Source organism: Tachysurus fulvidraco, chromosome 7, assembly GCF_022655615.1.
Source record: "Tachysurus fulvidraco isolate hzauxx_2018 chromosome 7, HZAU_PFXX_2.0, whole genome shotgun sequence".
NCBI lineage: Eukaryota > Metazoa > Chordata > Actinopteri > Siluriformes > Bagridae > Tachysurus > Tachysurus fulvidraco.
Genome location: NC_062524.1, coordinates 16,867,971 through 16,884,680, shown reverse-complemented (window position 1 = coordinate 16,884,680; position 16,710 = coordinate 16,867,971). Strand labels below are relative to the sequence as shown.

At 41.9% G+C, this 16,710-nt stretch overlaps 2 protein-coding genes across 5 annotated transcripts in view; both read left to right on the top strand.

The window, feature by feature from the left end:
- The first annotated feature begins 181 nt into the window (after positions 1-181).
- Positions 182-6,011, top strand: primpol (primase and polymerase (DNA-directed)). 2 transcript variants are annotated; one of them, XM_047816537.1, is made up of 14 exons: positions 182-327; positions 992-1,215; positions 1,295-1,389; positions 1,508-1,646; positions 1,779-1,926; positions 2,572-2,623; positions 2,735-2,874; positions 3,011-3,173; positions 3,933-4,027; positions 4,110-4,196; positions 4,297-4,405; positions 5,187-5,269; positions 5,371-5,417; positions 5,515-6,011. In XM_047816537.1, the coding sequence occupies exons 2-14, from the start codon at positions 1,030-1,032 to the stop codon at positions 5,752-5,754; spliced, it is 1,584 nt and encodes a 527-aa protein (XP_047672493.1). In that variant the 5' UTR covers positions 182-327; positions 992-1,029; the 3' UTR covers positions 5,755-6,011. The 2 variants fall into 2 exon arrangements, with proteins under 2 accessions (XP_047672493.1, XP_047672494.1); XM_047816538.1 differs by lacking the exon at positions 182-327 and adding an exon at positions 734-750.
- Positions 6,012-6,554: 543 nt separating this feature from the next.
- Positions 6,555-16,710, top strand: part of dnah6 (dynein, axonemal, heavy chain 6) — a 48,988-nt gene continuing 38,832 nt past the window's right edge. The window contains exons 1-20 of one of the 3 annotated variants that reach the window (XM_047816503.1): positions 6,555-6,680; positions 7,137-7,426; positions 7,643-7,765; positions 7,867-8,126; positions 9,358-9,625; positions 9,740-9,874; positions 10,025-10,130; positions 10,238-10,337; positions 10,643-10,811; positions 10,953-11,063; positions 11,195-11,305; positions 14,131-14,220; positions 14,345-14,465; positions 14,603-14,754; positions 14,851-15,003; positions 15,137-15,388; positions 15,482-15,610; positions 15,715-15,828; positions 16,225-16,368; positions 16,503-16,658. In XM_047816503.1, coding sequence (XP_047672459.1) covers positions 7,151-7,426; positions 7,643-7,765; positions 7,867-8,126; positions 9,358-9,625; positions 9,740-9,874; positions 10,025-10,130; positions 10,238-10,337; positions 10,643-10,811; positions 10,953-11,063; positions 11,195-11,305; positions 14,131-14,220; positions 14,345-14,465; positions 14,603-14,754; positions 14,851-15,003; positions 15,137-15,388; positions 15,482-15,610; positions 15,715-15,828; positions 16,225-16,368; positions 16,503-16,658 — 2,970 coding nt within the window. In that variant the 5' untranslated portion in view covers positions 6,555-6,680; positions 7,137-7,150. Of the gene's footprint in view, positions 6,705-7,136; positions 7,427-7,642; positions 7,766-7,866; positions 8,127-9,357; positions 9,626-9,739; positions 9,875-10,024; positions 10,131-10,237; positions 10,338-10,642; positions 10,812-10,952; positions 11,064-11,194; positions 11,306-14,130; positions 14,221-14,344; positions 14,466-14,602; positions 14,755-14,850; positions 15,004-15,136; positions 15,389-15,481; positions 15,611-15,714; positions 15,829-16,224; positions 16,369-16,502; positions 16,659-16,710 lie in introns of all 3 variants that reach the window. The other 2 variants (XM_047816504.1, XM_047816502.1) reach the window with 2 other exon arrangements.

The following is a 16,710-nucleotide window of genomic DNA, read 5'->3' as shown; positions in this document are numbered from 1 at the left end:
ATTATTCACATTTCTGCGTGTTGGTGCACGACAGCTATACACTTTTACAAAATAAAAAAACAGTTAAAAAACATATTTTAAAAAATAATTAAAACACGTTATTTAAAAACAAGAAGAAAGAAAGTCGAGTTTGAATAATGTTTCCTTTAAGTTTATTGCACGAAATAGTTCAATCTGGCACCGTTGTAAATTCATTGTCTTCCTGTCATGCACTGCGGCCCGCGTATATCCAAAACATTACTGCGCGTGACAAGTTGTCAGATTTATAATTGGAAGTAAAGGTAGCTTCGTAAAATGTCCAAAACATGACAGGATATCAATAAAACGGTAAGTGTTAATAATTGGGTTGAATAGTGCCTGACATTACGTGTTTTACTTATTTAGATGTTTATTTTTTGTAAATGCACGAGACCGAATATTTAACTGATTTTTGAGGTGTAAACAAACACGTGATAAAGGTTGTCGGTCTGATGTAATTAGTTAGAAAGCAAAACTCTGTCACTTTTATACATAGATACATTTAGACGAAACAAAATAGTACACCTAATAAGGCGGTTGTTTATAACCTCCGCGTCACGTCAACGGTTCCCGCCATTTTGGTAAGGTCTATATTTCATTGTAATGTAATTAAAGTGTGTGCTGAGACTCGAGTCTGTGGTAAAATCACGTGAGACCTGGACTGATTGCAATTGTTTACACAACTCTGAATGCTGTGTGAGAAATTATGTGTAAAACCTCAAAAGTTATACTGTTAAGTGTTTTAACACACACATACACACACACACACATACACACACACACACACACATATATATATATATCTTCTTCTCCTTCTTCTACCGCTTATCCGGGGTATATATAAACACACACACACACATAAACATACACACACAAACACACATACATTTTATTGGAGCCGATAACATATATATATAAAACCTATATGTAATCTATATACGTTACTTCCTTTCTGTGCCTTTTTTTTTTACAGTGTAAGCTGTAATGGTGCCCTAAATTAACAGCGTCGTGATGATGATGAGGGGAAAGTGGCAGGACCGAGTGAAGGCGGTGGAGCAGAGGGCTTTATCCTACCAGTCCGCCCCAATCAGCTGTCCGTATAAAGCTCGTCTGTCCCGGCCTTGGCAGCCGTCCTCTATATGGAGGTTGTTCCCTCGCCAGAGCAATGCCATTGCTTTTAGCCAGTGCTGCAAGCAGGTACAAACAAAGGAATGGGATCTGCTTTGAAACAGCACTATATTGTAGGGACCGTATTTTTAGTGTTTGCTTTTTTCAGGATGTGCACGTGTTTGCTCTGGAGAAAGAAAGCACAGGTGCAGGGCAGAGGATTTATTTAGTGACCAGCTACAGTGAGCTCTGGCACTACTACAGGTAATTTGACCTAGTTATTCACATGGAATATCATTATTCATCTACTCTGAACATCAGTACGGTGTAATTACACTCTGTCATTTCTACACCATATAATCCAACATGTCTCTACACATAGTTCACACAGACAGTCCTTGATGCACTGCTATGAAGTGATTCCTGATGGCGCTGTATGTAAGCTCTACTTTGACCTGGAGTTTGATGTAGCTTCTAATAAACACATGGATGGCACAAAGATGGTGGCGTCACTGATTCAGGTAAAAAATGCCCCCGGGTTCCAGTGTGGTGGTGTGTGGCGTACATACTGTACGAGTAATAAATCTAACACATTACTAATTATCTCTTACAAGTAGATTATAAGAATCTGTGGTGTTTTTTTTCAACATCAGTATGTATGTGTGAAATTGGAGAAGGTGTACGGTCTAAAGTACTCGGCGAGGGACGTGCTGAATCTGGACTCCAGCACAGCCGAGAAGTTCAGCCGCCATCTCATCTTCATCCTGTCCGACTGTGCGTTCAAGGACAACAGGCATGTCGGTGAGTGCGTGATACTTACAGCAGGCATGGAGACTTCATTCACTCTTAAACTTACTCATTCTTTAACTCTTTCACTCATTCACCTTACTCATTCTTTTTTACTCATTGATACTCTCACTCACGGTATGACTCGCTCACTCACGGTATGACTCGCTCACTCACGGTATGACTCGCTCACTCACGGTATGACTCGCTCACTCACAGGATGACTCGCTCCGTGACTCAGTGACTCGCTCACTCACGGAATGACTTGCTCCGTGACTCACTAACTCACGGAATGACTTGCTCACTCGCGGAATGTCTCGCTCACTCGCGGAATGACTCGCTCACTCACGGAATGGCTCGCTCACTCATGGAATGACTCGCTCCGTGACTCGCTCACTCCCAGAATGACTTGCTCCGTGACCCACTAACTCACAATGACTTACTCCGTGACTCACTCACTCACGGAATGACTCGCTCCGTGACTCACTAACTCACGGAATGACTCGCTCCGTGACTCACTAACTCACGGAATGACTCGCTCCGTGACTCGCTCACTCACGGAATGACTCTCTTGCTCATTCACTGATTGCACCACTCTTGTCATTTATTATGTAATTTATTTCTACACTGAATGCTGTATGTATTGTCTTTCTATTTTAGGCAGTTTCATCCATCACATACTCAAACCAGCACTGAAACATCTCCATAAAGGGTGAGCAAAACTACATAATTTATATATCGATCCGCAATTTACTTTTTCAACACGAATCCAAGTTTATGATTACTGTATTTTTATACACGGGTTATAAAATGACCTACGCAGCTCTGAGAACTCTCCAGAAAACGTTGATGAAGCCAGCAACGGGCCTCAGTCAAAGAGAATGAAGCATGAGGACGAGGAAGACCTGAGCTTTTTGATAGTGAAGGGAAAGGATGGACAAAAGCAGCTCTTTGTGGATCTTGGTAAGGTTACGTACAGCTTTGTCACGGAAAACTCGGTTTGGTCTTTGACGAGGTTCAACACATGTCTGGGAAATACTGTATTTGGGATACACCGTTGTCTACAGTGTTTCTACATTAAATATAATGTACTACGCAGGCGTGTACACCAAAAACCGAAACTTCCGTCTGTACAAGTCGTCCAAGCTGGGGAAGAATGCTGCCTTCTCCGTAGCCGAGGATAACGAGTTTATCCCAGTTTCCAACAAGCATACTACAGAGGAGGAACGCATATTCCTGGCCTCTTTGATCACCAACGTGAGGTAATTATGTAAGTCTGACAATATTGGTGTAGTAGTTATGTGTGTATGAAATTAGGGGTGGCACGGTACATGAAAAAACATATACATATATATATATATATACGTGTGTGTGTGTGTGTGTGTGTGTGTGTGTATATATATATATATATATATATATATATAATATATATATATATACATACATACATGTTAGGGCTGTCAACGTTAACGCAGGCAATTAATCCAAAAATCCTTATCGCAAATAAAATAATTTAATGTGAATACTGCAAATAAATGACTGAAACACACAAAGGTGCATCATTAATGTAATTTGTGTCACGCAGATGATATTGAGGGTCTGGGTTTTATCACTATTAGCATCTACAATGGTGCATACACCGCAACAAAGAACTGGCCTTCCATCCAAGCCCGTTGAGTTCAAAATATAATTTAAAAGAAAAACATAATCACACGTTCTACTAGCAAACCAACAAGTATTGTGCAACAACCTTGGAATCGACTCCGAGTTGACTCTTAATTTTAATAATGAGAGTTGAAGGGACTTTAATCGATTCATTAAAATCTGAGAGTCAAACCCAAGAGTCATTTGGAAGTTTATTCCACAAACACACACACTAATTTTTCTCACAAAAAGCTTAGCCTCTAAGGTGGAAACTGCTTATTTATCTCGACCTTTAACGAAGGTTTATTGCATATTTTGGTGTTATTAAGCACATTCTTTATCCCCCCACAAACCAACGAGTGGTCATTTCTATCCAGCTTCACATCACAGAGGATCCTGACACACAATGCTCCGGAGACTACTTCAAAGGAAACTCAGCGTTCAGCTCAATGCAGAGGCACACACGGCACAGGTATTACATCCCATCATGTACCGTTCATCATGTTTTACTCATTTATATCTGCTGTTTGGGGTTTATTCCGATTTATTCTCAGAGCTTGCAGGAAAACTTCAGACTTCACCATACAAGGAACTGGATGACTTTGTGCTGAAGGTGGTGCACAAAGACGGCGTTCAAGGAAGTAAGTAAATGAATAGAAAGAATTCTGCATTATCACCTAACAGGTCTAGTCCTGAGCCTGTACAGGATGAGCTTGTGTGTGTGTGTGTGTTCAATCACAGGTATTAGACACTGGACATACTTCTTATCGGAGCAGCTGCTGGTGTATGACATTGGGAAGTTCCGCTGGTGTTCTAACGTGGGTCGCTTCCACAAGAGCAACAACATCATGTGAGCAATCGTGGCAAAATAAGTCACTGCTTTATTATAGTAAAGTTTGTAGGACTGATCTCATTATGATAAGCTAGTTAAAGGTGGGGTCTCCGTTGTTTGAAAGCCAATGTTGACATATAAAATCACCAAAACAAACACGCACCTAACCCAAATGGGTACCACCCCTGTATTGATAGCTCCACCCACACATTCATACGTAACCCAGGCAACTAATGTAAAGAAATGTGTCTTTATCATAGCTGAAGGGAAGAACAATATGATTGCAGATAAACAAACAAGCAAAAATGACACACAAGCATAATCATGCAAAGGACGGCATATATTAGTTCTGTGAAACAAAGCAAAACCAACGTTTCTCACCTATCGAGAAGGAAAAAAGCAACATCAGCGTCCCATCGCAGGCCTTCCAGCTGCTTCAGTTCTCTCCAGTGCTGGAAAGCTGATCCAATATTAACACAGGTCCTACTTCTTGCCTTATCGTAAGCCTTTCTTTGCTTTCTTTTTGTTTTTATCCCCCATGTCAATGTTAAAACCGATTTCTGCTAATTTCACACATGCGCACTGAACACTCTCCGCCCATATTGACAAGACACACCCCTTTCTGATCATTGGCTACAAGTTAGATTTGTTTTGTTTGGCGGCCCAACGCAGTTTTCTGATGCATTTCTCAAACAACGGAGACCGCACCTTTAAAGTCCTCACGTTAACAACCAGGATACTTGCTTTAAATCTTACTCAGAATACCAAAAACAAAACAAAAACGGTGAAATCCTTGCAGAATTATCGTGGATCTGAAAGAAGAGGTGTGGTACCAAAGGTGCCATGATCCTGAGTGCAGGAGACTGAACTACAGGTCTTCTAGTGAGTCCACCAGTCACACTTAGATATCACATCACCATTATGCTCAGTATCTTTTTATTTTAAATACCTATTCTGATAGATTTCACTGACTTTTCTCACAGGTTACCCACTACCACAGGAAGTGTGTTTGAGCTACATGCTGAAGGAGGTCCATCGCTCAATTGCATCATTAATTACATCTTGCTGATAAAGAAATGGTTCATGTTTTGATATCTGAACATATATCCCTTCCCTGCCCTTTCCAGGACGAGGACGATCAGCAGTTCCTCATGGACGAGTTGGGAAACATCGAGCTGAGTCCGAGTGTCGAAACGGACCGATGTTCTTCACACCTCCAGACAGACAACACACAGGAGTGTTGGGATGATGACGCTTTGTACCTGGAGGCACTGGATAAAATGGAAAGGACCATTGAGGGAAAAGAGGAGATTCCTGATGAGCTCATGATCCGGGCGTTGACTGAGTGTGAAGCTACACTCGTCTGAGAGGCAGACATAAGAAATGTTCTTATGAAAAGTGAAAATATAAAATATTAGATGTAGCTTAGAGAGAGAATGGAATTAAATAACCAAATATAATACACTGGGGTTAATAATTGATAATTTTAGTGTTGATCTGCAGTATCAGTAATTCCTGGTGTTTATGATGTGCTGTTGCATTTCAGAAGACAGAAATGTATTTATATAATTTTTTTTTGTGTTGCCTTTGCAAATTTATTAAATTGATCTGTTTTATGAAAATGTCATTTATCTGTGTGATTCTTTTTTTACATAAATACACAATTTATTAGTGACACAGAAGCTACTACATTATTCATACACTTATTATATATGCTGTGATATCCATAGATAATGTTGCCTTGGATGAATAAATCATTAATTTGGTCATCGTTCTCCTAGCTCTGATTATTAGTCGGTTTTGTGTGGAATGCTGAATTTTAGTTTGCCCTTTAAACATCGAGTAGAAAGTCTTTGTTGTTAATATTAAAGAGAATATCAGCTAAATATTTTTATATTTGAAAATATTAAATAATGTAAAATATTTAAGATATATATAGAAAATAGAAATCTATATATTTATTTAATATTAAGTCATATTTAATATTTTTCAATAAATAATATTTTTTTCACTTTTTTGTTGTTTATTTATGTCTATTTTTTTATTCTCATCTTATTTTTTATTATCTGTGTTGTTGAATATGACACTAAAACCAATCCCCCTTGAAAAGCTTAAGCACACAATGAAGCACTTTCTGATTCGCATTCGGATTCAGATTGTAAACATAGCGCGAGCGGACTGTTGCCTAGCAACCACAAACAAATCAGTGACGTCGCTGCGGCCAGCGTTCAACGTCAAATTCAAACTTTCTGCGCTTATTTCTGGGCTTGAAGTCGCTATTCCACTTTATCAAGTATGTCATTTCTTGAAACATTTCGTGAGTTTGCCTTTTTAATTTGCTCGTAAGATTAAAAGCAAAGCAAAACAAAGATAATTTATTGTATGTCTCTGTCTCGCGCACAAATCTAACGCAGTTACCTTGTTTTGTAGCCGGATAGCTAACTAATTAGCATAGCGTCTTTTATTTATTTATTTTTGTTATTTTCCTGTTATTATTAATGACGTGTTTACATTTGTGATGAATCGATTTTTTTTTTTTTCGCAACGGAAAAAAATTGCAAGTGTTTCCTATTGCAAGAATAAAGCTTATTCAGAATATAAACAATGATTCACATTATTATTATTATTATTATTATTATTATTATTATTATTATTATTATTATTATTATATTGTTATGACTTCGGATAAGCGGTAGAAAATGAGTGAGTGAGTGAGAGTGTTATGACTTCTATATGATTTCATTTGTAGGGATTACAAAAGGAATGGAGTCAGACAGCGAATTCAGTGGAAACAGATTGTCGTCGCACGATACAGGTGGTTCGAATGGTGAGGATGGCACACGCAGGGTGCCAGGAGGGCGCACCCCTGTGGTACCCCTGTCACTCCCACCGGTGGACACCGAGATGCTGATGTCACGCCTCAGATCGACAGGACCCTGCGTCCCTCAGCACGATCCTAATGCCCTGGTGATCACACCTCTCACCTTTAAAAAGCTGAGAAAACGTAGTGCACCCAAACTCGTGCACCAGGAGCTACAGGTGAGACACACTGCTGCTCTTGAAAGTGGTAGCCTAGTGTTTAAGTTGTTGGACTGCTGATCAGATCATGAGTTTGAATCCCACGTCCAACAAGCTGCCACTTCAAGGCCCCTTATTAACGGTCGTATAAATTGAAATAAAGAACCTAAGTCACTCTGGATAAGTGAGTTTGTGTGTAAGAGCTGTATGCTGTATGCTTATTGTGCTGTATTCTAGCCGGCCCTGAAAAAAATCGGGAGGTTCGTCGGTGTTGGCTGGATGCCTCCGACGGAAACGACAGACCCACGTTCCTCTACATTACACCTCCCTCCGATTCCTGACCATCTCAAAGAAAAACAGGTCTCTTTATTTATTTCGCCAATCCGAGTCCATACACGGATTAAACACAATCACAGCTCACCAGAGTGGTTCCAGTGTGATGAAATGTGTTGTCTCTGTAGGTGCAGCTTCCTCAGAGTTCCATCTATTCTACCAGAAAGGGTAGGAGCTCCATCAAAAGCCGGACATCCACTCTGAGCCCTGATAGCCTCACCCCTACCCCGCCCACCTCCAAACCGCTGCAGTTTGGCTCTGTAGAGGAAGTGATCCGTGCCGGAATTCGCTCTCCGTACAAGATCACTCAGATCATCCGGAACAACCCTCACCTCGGATTCTTCTACATGACAACGACAAAGACATCTCAATCGTGTTTTGACCTGAAGTAAGATTCCACTGTTGCGTTATGATTAATCTTTCAGATTCAAATTAATGTTTACAGTGATGCCTCGAGATACGAGTGCTTTGACATACGAACTTTTTGAGATACGAGCTGTGATTCGACCAAATTTTTGCCTTGAGATACGAACACATTTTTTGAGATACGAGCATCCGAGCCACCGCTGCTGAAACAAAGATCCCCAACAACCACGTGTGAGATACGAGCATCTGAGCCGCCGCCGAAACAAAGATCCCCAACAACCACGTGTGAGATACGAGCATCCGAGCCGCCGCCGAAACAAAGATCCCCAACAACCACGTGTGAGATACGAGCATCCGAGCCGCCGCCGAAACAAAGATCCCCAACAACCACGTGTGAGATACGAACATCCCAGAAATAGTTGCAACTGGTCATGCATCAGCGTTGTTTAATGACACTTGCCTTACCCATTTCCGAAACATTTTAAAAGGGAGGAAGAAACAAAACTCCTTGGACAGGTTTTTATTAAAACGACCGGCAGATGTTAGTGAGTAAGCAAGGCAAAAACAAAAGTGAAGAGAAAAGCGATGAAGAAAATTAAGCAAAATTAATATAAAGAAAACAGAAATTGTAGCAATTAATTTCAGTTACGTTAAGAGAATTTCAGTTAACATCATTAATTTTAGTGAAGTTTAGTTAAGTTGAATTTAAGTGTAAAGTAGCATTAAGAGTGTACAGTAGCGAGTAAGTGAACAAAAGTGAAAGTGTACGTACGAGACAAAACTCCTCCGCCTGTTTACTCCTCCCTCAACCTCCGTGCGCATCTTCCATTAGCTCAAGTCGTCTGATCTCTTAGGTAAATAATACACTTTATAGTAAAACCAGTTTATTTTTTTTTAACATTTTTAACTCTTTTATTACTGTATGTTTTTATACAATATTTGTCATTTATAAATACAGGTACTGTACATTTTTCATATTCAAAACACAAACAAAACAACTGGAGTGGAATTTTGCGAGCTGGAACAGATTAATGGGCTTTCAATTAATTTAAACTGGGAAAATTGTTTTGAGATACGAGCAATTTGAGATGCGAGCAAGGTCACGGAACGAATTAAACTCGTATCTCGAAGGTATTACTGTATATATTTATATTTAGGTTTACACTTATCGGGTGTGTGAGGTGAGTGCGTGTGACGTTCCATTCTAACAGCATCTTAACACTTTAAACCGACCAGAGATTTTGTCCTGACAGAATCGTACCGTATTCAGCCCTGGACAAGTCAAACTATTACACGATCAGCGAAGATGGCGTGACACACTACAGTAATGATGGCTTGACCCTCACGTCACTGGAGCGCTGGGAGCAAGAATACTTTTACCATCAAAGACTCCAGCGCATCCCGACCTTCGCCCTCTTCCGCAAGATTAAAGCGTTCTGTCTGTGGCGAGGCAACGTGCGCTACAAAATCACCAACAGGTGCAAGTGCGCTTTGCAAGAGAGCCTGTTCATCATAAATGAGGTGTGTGTGTGTGTGTGTGTGGTTTGCCACCGTCACTTATAACCTGTGAAATATCTCAATAAATAAATGAATGGACAAATGAACGAATGAATTTCCCATGTCTTCATATTGCAGTCTCTGAGACCAGCGTTGATCAACATCAGGGAGCTGTGTTATCGCATCAGCGACATGAGCCTGTGCAAAATTGAAAAGCACCGGATGTACACACTCGAGGAGTTCCAGGCCGATCAGTACACTCAGCTCAACGAGGTGAAAAAAGAAAGAAAACACACAGCACCAGATTACGCTTCCGAACAGCACTAGGATGTTAACATGACATCAAGTTTGTAGACTAAAATCCTTTGTTTTCTGTTGTGTTTGCTTTTTTAACGGAGCGTCTCATTTTTGTGCGTGTTCCAGGTGTCATCATGGCTGAGGGAGTTCAGAGAGCTGGTGAAGGAGGTGGCACTGACGGCGTGTAACACGTCTATGCTGGAGGCTGGATACCTTCCTGACTATTGCAAAGGTGAGAACTGAACACAACACACACGTGTTCACTTGTTGCAAATGTATGTGCTTTTATATCGTGTAAAATCTTGTATGTGTGGGTTTGTGTGTCTTTCTGTGTGTCAGATGGAGATGAAAAAAAGCCATGTGCTGATTTGGAGTTTCCAGACAACATGGTCTACTGCAATGATCTCATCAAGAAATGCCACTGCAATCGCCTCACGTGGTCAATATCTCTCTCTCTCTCTCACACACACACACACACACACACACACACACACACACACACACACACACACACACACACACACACACACACACACACACACACACACACAGAGAAATGCATGGCTTAACGTGCTTTTACAATAGTGTTGATTATAGAAAATGGTTTTGAACGCATGCTTGTCACTTTTACCTTAATGCAAAGAATAACACACTTTGGGCCATGCTGTTATAGAATAATAATCAATGCATGAAAGAACAATCAATCAATCATGTGTTCAGTTGTTGTGTGTTGTGTGTGTGCAGTTTCATCCGCTTGGCTGATTATTTGATTATGAGCTCCCTGCACACGCTGACCGTCCACTCCATCAGCAAGCTGCTGAGCTCGCTCCAGGAGCACAAAGCACACACACCGTCACACACACTCATACAGAGCTGGGTCAGTGGTGAGGCCTCACATGACACTGACAACAAGGTGTGTGTGTGTGTGTTCATTTTAATGTGCATGTTAGTTTGTCTCTGAGTATATGCCAAGTTTGTGCTTGCGTATTGTGAAGGTTTGCTGTGATGCATGGGTTGCCTTGTGTGTGTGTGTGTGTGTGTGTGTGTGTTACAGGATAGTGTGTCGGAACAGAAAGCTGAAGCTTCAGTGTTGCCTATGTTTATCACAGAGCTGATGATGGACACACATGCATTGTTTTTCCAGCCATCCATCAAGGACTTCCAGGTGCGTGTGCGCGTGCGTGCGCGTGCGTGTGTGTGTGTGTGTGTGTGTGTGTGTGTGTATTTGTGTGTGAATTATTATTACTATTTCTTTTCATGACAGACTGGACAGGTTTTGTTTATTGTGTGTTTCAGGAGGTTGTAGCAGAGATCATCTCCCGTTTCCAGGAGACAGTCCTGTTCTTGCAGCCTCTAGTTAAAGACTCTGACTTTGATGCCTTCACACAACCCATTATTAACAATAAGGTATAACACTACTGACACACAACCAACCAACAAACTGACACACAACCCATCAACACTACTGACACACAGCCCGACTTTATTTATAGAGCACTTTAAAAACAACCCAAGTTGACCAAAGTGCTGTACAGAAAAATATATACACATAAAATACTCAACTCATACAAGACATAAAAACAAGAAAACAAACTAAGAAACAAAATGACAAAATCAGGTGTTAAAAGCCAAGGAAAAAAGGTGGGTTTTAAGAAGCGTCTGAAGCAGCCAATGAAGTGACGCTAAAATAGGGGAAATTTGTGCGTGCCAGTTAACAGACGTGCTGCAGCTGCACAACCCATCAACACTACTGACACACAACCCATCAACACTACTGACACACAACCCATCAGCACTACTGACACACAACCCATCAACACTACTGACACACAACCCATCAGCACTACTGACACACAACCCATCAGCACTACTGACACACAACCCATCAGCACTACTGACACACAACCCATCAACACTACTGACACACAACCCATCAACACTACTGACACACAACCCATCAACACTGCTGACACACAACCCATCAACACTACTGACACACAACCCATCAACACTACTGACACACAACCAACCCACCTACTGACACACAACCAACCTACACTACTGACACACAACCCATCAACACTACTGACACACAACCAACCAACACTACTGACACACAACTCATCAAGACTACTGACACACAACCCATCAACACTACTGACACACAACCAACCAACACTACTGACACACAACCCATCAACACTACTGACACACAACCCATCAACACTACTGACACACAACCCACCAACACTACTGACACACAACCCATCAACACTACTGACACACAACCAACACACCACTGACACACAACCCATCAACACTACTGACACACAACCCATCAACACTACTGACACACAACCCATCAACACTACTGACACACAACCAACCTACACTACTGACACACAACCCATCAACACTACTGACACACAACCCATCAACACTACTGACACACAACCCATCAACACTACTGACACACAACCCATCAACACTACTGACACACAACCCACCAACACTACTGACACACAACCCATCAACACTACTGACACACAACCCATCAACACTACTGACACACAACCCACCAACACTACTGACACACAACCCATCAACACTACTGACACACAACCAACACACCACTGACACACAACCCATCAACACTACTGACACACAACCCATCAACACTACTGACACTCAACCCATCAACACCACTGACACACAACCCATCAACACTACTGACACACAACCCATCAACACTACTGACACACAACCCATCAACACTACTGACACACAACCCATCAACACTACTGACACACAACCCATCAACACTACTGACACACAACCCATCAACACTACTGACACACAACCCATCAACACTACTGACACACAACCCATCAACACTACTGACACACAACCCACCAACACTACTGACACACAACCCATCAACACTACTGACACACAACCCATCAACACTACTGACACACAACCCATCAACACTACTGACACTCAACCCATCAACACCACTGACACACAACCCATCAACACTACTGACACTCAACCCATCAACACCACTGACACACAACCCATCAACACTACTGACACTCAACCCATCAACACCACTGACACACAACCCATCAACACTACTGACACACAACCCATCAACACTACTGACACACAACCCATCAACACTACTGACACACAACCAACCTACACTACTGACACACAACCCATCAACACTACTGACACACAACCCATCAACACTACTGACACACAACCCATCAACACTACTGACACACAACCCATCAACACCACTGACACACAACCCATCAACACTACTGACACACAACCCATCAACACCACTGACACACAACCCATCAACACTACTGACACACAACCCATCAACACCACTGACACACAACCAACCAACACTACTGAGACACAACCCATCAACACTACTGACACACAACCCATCAGTACTACTGACACACAACCCATCAACACTACTGACACACAACCCATCAGTACTACTGACACACAACCCATCAACACCACTGACACACAACCCATCAGCACTACTGACACACAACCCATCAACACTACTGACACACAACCCATCAGTACTACTGACACACAACCCATCAACACCACTGACACACAACCCATCAGCACTACTGACACACAACCCATCAGCACTACTGACACACAACCCACCAACACTACTGACACACAACCCATCAACACTACTGACACACAACCCATCAACACTACTGACACACAACCCATCAACACCACTGACACACAACCAACCAACACTACTGACACACAACCCATCAACACTACTGACACACAACCCATCAGTACTACTGACACACAACCCATCAACACTACTGACACACAACCCATCAGTACTACTGACACACAACCCATCAACACCACTGACACACAACCCATCAGCACTACTGACACACAACCCATCAAAACCACTGACACACAACCCATCAGCACTACTGATACACAACCCATCAGCACTACTGACACACAACCCATCAGCTCTACTGACACACAACCAACCAACACTACTGACACACAACCCATCAACGTTACTGACACACAACCAACCAACACTACTGACACACAACCCATCAACACTACATTCACACAACCCATTATTAACAACAAAGCACAGCACTACTGATACACACATTCTTTATATGTCTATATCTGTGTGTGTGTTACAGATCGAGGAGAAGGACTGTGGTGATGGTCCAGGTTTAGACGCCACAATGGAAAATGATCAGCACCTGCAGAACATCATCTGTAATATCAAGGTTCTCATTCCTCTGTGTATAAACACCAATCCAGCATCAAAATAAAGAATTTTTCTTACATATTAGCCTCAGTCTAACAGCTGCATAATGTTAGATGGAAATATTTTGTGCTTTCTACTCCCAGAATTCCATCCAGTTTGCTTTTGATGCCGCTGACGCATACGCCCACACCTTCAAGTCATTCCACCTCTTTTATAAAGAGAACACAAGCCTGGACTTGGAAGCTCTTGCGGAACAGGACCACGGTAGAGTGTCAGAGTACTTTGTTAGGCTTTGTGTTTACAATCCTGTAAAGATAGTAGCTCTCTTTTATATGTGTGTGTGTGTGTGTGTGTGTGTGTGTGTGTGTGTGTGTGTGTGTGTGTGTGTGTGTATGACATAGATTTGGCTTTTTTTGGTGAAAGTCTGAAGAGGTATCATAAGCAACATAAGGAAGCCTTGGATGTTAAATTGAAGAGACACCTGGGCATCCTTCTGGTGGACACATCTCAACTAAAAAGCACGCTAACACCATCTCCACTGCGCTGCCTAGAGGTCACTCACACACAAGAACATTCTTAGTACTTATATATATATACTGTACACACACATTAACAGCAAGTGACACTAAATAAAATGACTTCCATACAGACCATTAACGAAATGCTGCCGAAGTTGGCTAAAAGGAAAATGGACGCGGTCATCACTGAGATGCAGGATGCCTGCTTCAAATTGGAGCTTGTGCCTACCTCTACCACTGAGTACGTCAACTCCCTCACCTTCCTGGAGGATATCCAGGAGCGGGTAAGAGTTCCAAATTATAGTTTGTATGATCTGTTATTGTCTACAAGGTGAGATGTTGTTCCTTGTGACAAGCCTTGCTAGTTATTTCCCTCATCGTGCTTTCTAACCCCCTGCCGTTCACTCCGTGTGTCAGATTGGATTCCTGGATGCGGAGGTCAAGACAGTATGCGAGATGTATAAGTTGATTGACAGCTACTCCGTGCCCACTCCTCCAGAAGACCTTGCTGTTTTCAGAACACTCCAACCATCCAGGACGTCTATGAATAATACTATCGACAAGGCGGTGGCAGAGAGAGACGCCAACGTGACCAAGTTTTGCCAGCACCTGCAGCAAGACATCAAGGAACTGACCAACGAGGTGACGAAAATCAAACAACAAGCAGAGGTAAGACAGCTGAGACACTCAATATCTTTGATTTATAGCCAATTCTTCCAAGTAACAACTTGGTTTCTCTCTTTTTTTTTTTTGGGATTCCAGAACAGACTGATTTTGGATATCGATGCAAATCGTGATGAAGTACATACATTGCTGCGAAAAATCCAGCAATCCATAGATGAGCTACAAGGTCAAGCTTTAAGCTACAAATCCTACCAGAAGAACTTTAAGGTCAGAAGAAATGTCAAAGCACACAAGCGTACGTAATATCCGCACTCGGTGCCTTCTGTGTTGTTTCTGCACATCTTTATATGTATGTGTGTGTGGGGTGTTAGGTGGAAGTGACCAAGTACGACTCTTTGGATGAGTTGAGTGCAGAGATGAAGCTGAAGCATTTGCTGTGGGATTCGTTAGAAGAGTGGGACAAGTTACAGAACAGCTGGATGCAGGTAAACACACTCATATACAGATTCATAGGCCTCACAATCCTGGGATTAAGTTTCCTGTGCTAGGAAAAGTTTCATAGATATGATGAATTGTACTCTTTTAAATCCAGGACTGGGCAAAAATGTTTTAATTTAAATATGATTATTGAGTTAAAATTGCTGGAATAATGTCCCTGGATATAAATTCATGGGATAAATTTATTAGGCATTCAATTCCTAGATTTAAACTGGAGTGTTAGGTACTTGGACTGATTTTCTGGGCTAAAGTTCCTGCACTAAGGCTCTTACATGGAACCTGGAAGAAAGTTTATTAAATTTCCAAACGTGTTTATGATACATGGATCTTTCGTCTCTTCCTTATTATTCTGATCCAGCCATTATTCTGTGTGTGTGTTACAGAGTACATTTCATGATCTCGATCCAGAGATCCTGAGCATTCAGGTGAACAAATACAACAAGTACGTAAACCAGCTGGAGAAAGGGCTTCCTCCCAACAGTGTTGTGCCCAAACTCAAAGCTGGAGTGGAGGCCATGAAGGGAAAGGTAAAACAACAAATCTTCTAGCTTAGAGTGATTGACACTTTGGACTAATGAAAGGTTTTGCAGGCAGATGATTTCCTTGGTGTTTTATCTCCATTTGTGTGTGTGTGTGTGTGTGTGTGTGTGTGTGTGTGTAGCTACCAGTGGTCACTGACTTGCGTAACCCATGTCTAAAAGAACGGCACTGGATCATGTTGGAGAGCCTCGTGGGGGTCAGCCTGCTGGACAGCTCGCTCACTCTTGACGCCCTGCAAGCACTCAACGTTTTCGGCTACGCTGCGGAGATCCTAGAGGTCAGGGGCACATGGTGGAATAGATAGTAGATGGATTTATGGATAAATAAAA

What these genes read in the sequence shown, in the direction of transcription:
- primpol (XM_047816537.1), top strand. Translation starts at nt 1,030, where the DNA reads ATGATGATGAGGGGAAAGTGGCAGGACCGAGTGAAGGCGGTGGAGCAG. An exon ending in CTGAAACATCTCCATAAAGG is followed by an intron (nt 2,624 to 2,734) that starts GTGAGCAAAACT and finishes TGACCTACGCAG; the next exon opens with CTCTGAGAACTCTCCAGAAA. An exon ending in TGAGCTACATGCTGAAGGAG is followed by an intron (nt 5,418 to 5,514) that starts GTCCATCGCTCA and finishes TGCCCTTTCCAG; the next exon opens with GACGAGGACGATCAGCAGTT.